The 5,918-nt window shown below is 42.1% G+C and overlaps 1 protein-coding gene across 2 annotated transcripts; it reads right to left on the reverse strand.

Moving 5' to 3' along the window:
- Positions 1-53: 53 nt before the first annotated feature.
- On the reverse strand, positions 54-4,176 carry LOC110987327 (kiSS-1 receptor-like). 2 transcript variants are annotated; one of them, XM_087137416.1, is made up of 3 exons: positions 3,685-4,176; positions 1,532-1,670; positions 54-830 (listed from the first exon to the last, which is right to left on the reverse strand). In XM_087137416.1, exons 1-3 carry the CDS (start codon positions 4,066-4,068, stop codon positions 280-282), a joined length of 1,074 nt encoding a protein of 357 aa, XP_086993542.1. In that variant the 5' UTR covers positions 4,069-4,176; the 3' UTR covers positions 54-279. The 2 variants fall into 2 exon arrangements, with proteins under 2 accessions (XP_086993542.1, XP_022105672.1); XM_022249980.2 differs by having other exon boundaries at positions 54-854.
- Between the last annotated feature and the right edge of the window lie 1,742 nt (positions 4,177-5,918).

The following is a 5,918-nucleotide window of genomic DNA, read 5'->3' on the forward strand; positions in this document are numbered from 1 at the left end:
GAAGGCAAGTCGTGCTTGCACAAGTAAGCGCCGGTGAACGCGCTGTTCATAAACTTTTCGGGCATGGCTATAGTTTATTGTCATTTCCGAAATCGATGTAGCGTTAAACCATACTTACTGATACTTGCAATAAACTATTTTGTTTAGAATAGTATATTACAGTTCCCTGTCAGCATTATTTTTGGTGGAATCTCTTAAAGCCAGCTACATTGAAATTTCGTCTCTTTCACTGACCAAAAGTTCGGCACTTGCAACGAAGGCGCCAAGGGCACTGCCCTTTTAGGGCCTTCTTGTGTGTGTGGTTCGGGATGTGTTAGCAGCCTGCAGCCCCAATCCACTGCTCTCACCGTCCGGCCGGCCCTTGCAGCAGCGGCCGCAAGACGGAAGGTGTCGCCTGAAACCGGTCCCTGCCAGTGGGTACACGACTGGATTTAGCATGCTGTTCAGGTAGATGGTGAGCTTGGCGGTGGCCGCCCCGATCCGGTATCCGTTCGACCAGAAGTCAATCTGCGGGTGCCACACAATCAGCAGGATGAAGAGGTGCTCGCCAAACCAGCTCACGGCGAACATGACGACCACGAGGATGATCGCGCAGAGGGTCGTCTGCATGCGGCGACCCCGCTGGCTCTGGTGAGATCCTGGAGCGAAGGCGCCCAGAGATGGCTGCTGCCTCAGGTGCAACCAGATCAGAATATAGCAGGCTGTCGCGATGGCAAGTGGGAGGACATACAGGACCACCACGGTGTAGGTGAAGAACATCTTAGGGCCGTACTTCCAGGTGAAGATGATCGAACAGGTTATACCGAAGGAATTGACCGAGAAGATGGCCACTGGAAGGTGGAGAGCAAACGAGACTATAGAACAAAACAAAAAGCAGCAAAAGAAACGGCAAGCGTGGGTAAGACAAGTCAGCTGCTACAAATCAACGAACCGAAAGTGTTGTTTTTAATTATGATTCACAAAATCTCACGTTGAACGGTACCCCTAAAGGGAATTTGATATGTTTATGTGTTTGTCATAATTATCTCGTGCACAGATGATTGAATGAAATACTGAATCTCCATACTGTTGTAATCCAAAGGTAAATTATTTCAATGACGTTTCAGATTATTTGGATTTTTAATATCTTGGATAAACGAGATAGTAAATCGTTCAGACGAAATAATAGGCTTACTTGGTCGTAAGTTTTTCAAAAGACTTAATTTTTGTTTATGTTGGCATTGATACATTTCTGTAGGGAAGATGTATCTCTCTTTTTTTTTCTTAAAAAAAATGAAAACAACTTTTGAAGAAACTTATCTCTTAAAAACGCTTGAAAAAACTTGAAAAATCTGTCTCGCAAAAACGAGGGAGAAATTATGCTCCACTTTATGAGAAGGTATACTGATGGCACTACTGGGATTAAGTAAGCTCTCGTGTGCGCCATGTTTGCGATTCTTCTAATGTGGCGTCATTGTTATCCCCTGTTATATCACTTTTCGTTTTTGTTGAGGATCTTCTGCGAAAACAGAACAATATTCGTAGCACTCACTGATCCAAATGCCGAGAATGGCCGCCATCATGGATCTCAATCGCTTCCGACTGTTCAGTGAGCTCAGAGGATGGACCACCACTCGGTACCGGTCATATGACATGAGAGCCAGGGTCAGGCACGTGACCTGGGCCACAACCTACAAATTAAACACAACACTCTGGGCATGATGCACATACCCGCAACGGCTTCCAGCCTGTCCCAGTGTCCCTGCACAAACGTTGCGTAAAATATATGCTGGTAAATGTGCTTTGCCATTGTCATCCTATGTTTTGCACCCGCTGCAGTAAAATTGTGCTGATAAGCCTCAGGAAAGCACGCAGATTTATACCCTCCCCTTTTACCTCTATCAGTTGTCTCTGCGAAATGCTGTATACATTACTCCATGTTCAGATGCAATCATTGGTCTTGGGAAGGAGGTCCTCAGAAGGACCGAAGGAATCGTGTGGGTCCTCACAGCCTAAACCAATTAAGTGTGTCAGATGTTTACACCATCCCAGACTCTTCACCTTCTTTTTTATGGAACCTGGTGAATTTCTGGTCTCTTTCGTTTCCCTTCCTTCAAAAAGTGTCCAAAAAACCCAAGCGTATAGTCCCTCTATTCAGAAAAGCCGTAAAAAGTACCATAAAAAATTTTCAAAGTTTTCAACCCCTCTGCAAAAAACAAAAGAAAGTTTGCCCCTTTCCCGAAAAGTTTATTCTGGATCTGTACTTTTTCACTTTATGCTATATTCAACCTGTTGTGCGCTAAGGTTCAAAAATGAAAGGAATATAGGGTGAATCTCTTCGCTTATAAAGGTGGCTGAAAGATTTTCGGAGCACTGAAATGCCAAATGCTTTAATATCGCAAAGGAAAATGACGGGCAGAGTATTAGCAGTTATTACCAGTCAACGTATCGTGTGGGGTTTTTGCTTATCAGCAACTGTCTGCCAACCTTTGCTGACCACATAAAATTGGCTACAAGCAGGTAGTATTTTCTAATAGGCCTAGACCCGCCTGAACTCTATGTTGAATCTAGCCCTTTCGGTACATGCAGTGTCAGTTAGTCGAGCGTGACGAGTTCGTTATAGCCTCGACCGTTATTGTTTCGAATTTCAACTGACCATATCGCTCATGTGTACTATTTGCATATTCGAGGTTTTCACTGCTCTCAAGGTCTTTTTGCTCAGAATAAAAAACACGATTTATGCACAAAGGTAGAATAATCAGCTGGCTCATTGAGGGTACAAGGATAACAAATGGTTTGACGTCTTTAACATTGAACAAATTTGTCTTATTTGTTCAGTTTGTTTACTTTGGTTCTAGAGGGTTTTTGTTGTTGTTGTTGTTGTTGTTTTTTTGCTTCCTTATTTTTGTTCTTTTTTGCGTTTGCATTTTCCTCCCAGTTTGTCTGACATGGCTACATGGACCATACTGAAGCCTGATAAACATAAAATTCACAGTGCGTCAGAAAACAATCTTCTCCAACAACTCCCAATGCTTAGAATGCATTTATAAACGGTTTAGACGCGATGGTAACGACGAGTCTTCGTATATAAATTACAAATAGTCAAACCAACACAAGGGTAAAGTATTTGCGAATGCGTTTTTTTTTCGTTTTTCCCACTAATTTTTAATTCCTTTATGATAAAGGTTTCAATGCATTTTTACCTGTATAAGAGACTGCAAGATTCTGCGTCCTCGTCTTCAGCCATGAATTCAAACATGTGGGAAGAATTTATTGCTAGGACTATTTCATATTTCCGTTCAACTTTTTTCCATTTTACAGTTACACAGAGCAACGAAGTAGAATATGAATGCTGAACCGTTTTCTGTGGGCGTGGCAGAAGGTGTTCACGGGATTCTCTTAAACGTGGGGCCGGCTGTGTAGCACATTACTTGAGATTTAAAAAATTCGAAATCATCATAAAGGAAAAAAGATAGAAACAGAGAATGAAGAGGAAACATTAGTAGAGAAAAGGGCATCAAAGTCACCATGAAATATTAGGCAGCCACTGATGGGTGCTTTGCTACCCCTTCCCCTAAAAGGCTGCACTCTCTTTCTAGTAACTCCCGTGCATGGTTAGATAGCTTCCGTACAAGATGTTTCTGTGCAATGTTGTACCCGTAGGCTTCCCAATGATTTAAGCCTAGCTAAGGTTGATTCACTCACGTATCTGCTGTATTGAACCGTGGAGCAGCCCAACTGGACCGCGAAATAATACCCAAGCATCTCCAGCGAGGACGTAGAGGCGTGTAGCATCAGCAGAAGGAAGTCCGTGAGGGCCAGATTGGCGAAGAAGAAGTTGGTGACTTTGTGCATGTCGCGGTGACGGACGACGATGTACAGCACGACTCCGTTGAGCACCAGGCCGCAGCCGGTGACGGCCAGGAGCACGTAGGCCAGAACTGTCTGGTACAGGAGAGGGTCTTTGTACAAGTCGCCGCCCTCATTGCCGCCGCTGCCCAGGCCCTCAGTCATGTTGGCTGGAAGGGGTGTAAGTGTTCCCGGTGTTAAGGTGTGTTCAACCATAGGTTCAACATCATCCATGGTCATGTTCACGTTTTGCGTGAGGTATTAACAATGTACAATGACGGCATGTTCACGAGTTCTTCAAACAAAAACAGTAAGGTCCAGAAGAATGCTACAGTCTCTCCCCTTGTGGATTTGTTTGATTTTTTATTTGCTTATTTAATTTTTTTGCTGGTTGTTTAGGTTGATATCAAGGCGCGTTTATTGTCGTGCTTCAGTGCTTTCCCACTTAGTGATAACACGAGTAACAATCAGCCAAATAGTCAAGGCGATTGAAATAAAGAGAAACTTGAAAAGTTGAATCTGTGTCGGCTGGTGTTCCTGACATATCAGACTAAATTCACTTTCATTAACACCGTTTCAAAGTTGTGCAGGTTTTTGATTTTTTTTTCCAAATGAGTGCATTATTTGTTTTGTTTTTCTTTATCCGTTTCGTTCACAGGCATTTAGTTTTCTGGCTTTGTATATTTTTTTCTACAGAAACTCCCATTAAATCGTTTTTGCAGTTAGTTTCTAATCTAAGCGGGATATTCCTCTGCGCACGAGATTAAGTGGGAAAATCTGCTAGAAAACCCGAGAGAAAATGATTAAAATCGCACTGCTGTACGTTTTCAATGGCCCCTGCCGCCAAGGTTATTTCCACGCATGCGTGCATAATTATGAATTAAGATTTATTGCACAAATACCAGCCAGCTTGTGGTCCCTATATACAGGTAATATAGGGACAGGCACCAGTGAGTCTTGCTGTACTCGTACTCCATATTTTTGGTGAAACTACGATGGAATGCATAGTGCATGAATGCGTCCGCACTATAATTATAGTAAAAGTCGAAACTCAAGGTCTGATACCTGGATGATCACAATAACTGTCAATAACTGTAGTATTGCTATAACTTACATTATTGCTATGCTATTAAATGTGAGAAAGGGGACATCCGTTCACTGGCCCCTTATTTGGCAAAATTATCTGTGACCAATTTGTTGTCAGACCACTGTCTTCCGCAATATTTTTAAACATGAAACCAAAAAATCTCCATTAAGTCTCCATAAGGTTGTCCATTGTTTGTTTATTTTTGGTTTCAAATTTTTGTCCATACCATAGGGGAAGTACTTCTCGATCCTCCCTCCTATATCCAATTTTAGACGCCTAGCTTAGTCTCTCTTTTTTCAGATTGGTGGAGTAGAAAGGGGAAGAAGGTTAGAGGTAACCCAATATGCATCCTCTATAATGGGGTAAGTTGTAAACCTCGAGCCTTGTAAATTACCATCAAACAAATTATACCCAGATTTCTTTTTAATAAGGGCAACTTGTGAGAGGTACTTGCTGATCATTAAGGCCAGAATTTTCATCAGCGTTGGCTCGAATCGGGTGCTTCTGTTGTTTTCCTTCCTACATGCCATGTTGAGGCTGGAAATGTGGCCCTAAATGGAATTAATTATATTGAGCGAAGGGATGCTACATTTTAACGGCCATTCTGCTCAAGTTGTAAGAGATACTGATATTTTCACTCAGTTTCCACCGTGTGTAATGTGTAATTAAACTTAGAGACACCCTTTTATCATTTTGTTAAATCGACAAGGTTACTTGTTTTGTTGTTTTGTTTTAATGGCGCTTTCAGCAACTCGGGCTATTTACGCCAATAACTGTACGTTTATTCATACACTTTATTAATCAGCATCACATTACAGAGTTACGAAGAAGGTCCAGTTTTAGAGGCAGGAGGAAACCGGAGTACCCGGAGAAAACCAAGGTTACTTACGATGGCCCTTTTTTTTATTGACTGTGACTTTTAGCGCCCTCTGTTGACTTCTTTTATTAGAAGAAAAATATATATATATATATTTTAGTCTGGTACCACTCCTATTTTGGTTTC

This window comes from Acanthaster planci, linkage group LG05 (assembly GCF_054643075.1).
Source record: "Acanthaster planci isolate LZ-2023a linkage group LG05, COTS_SCS, whole genome shotgun sequence".
NCBI classification, from domain to species: domain Eukaryota; kingdom Metazoa; phylum Echinodermata; class Asteroidea; order Valvatida; family Acanthasteridae; genus Acanthaster; species Acanthaster planci.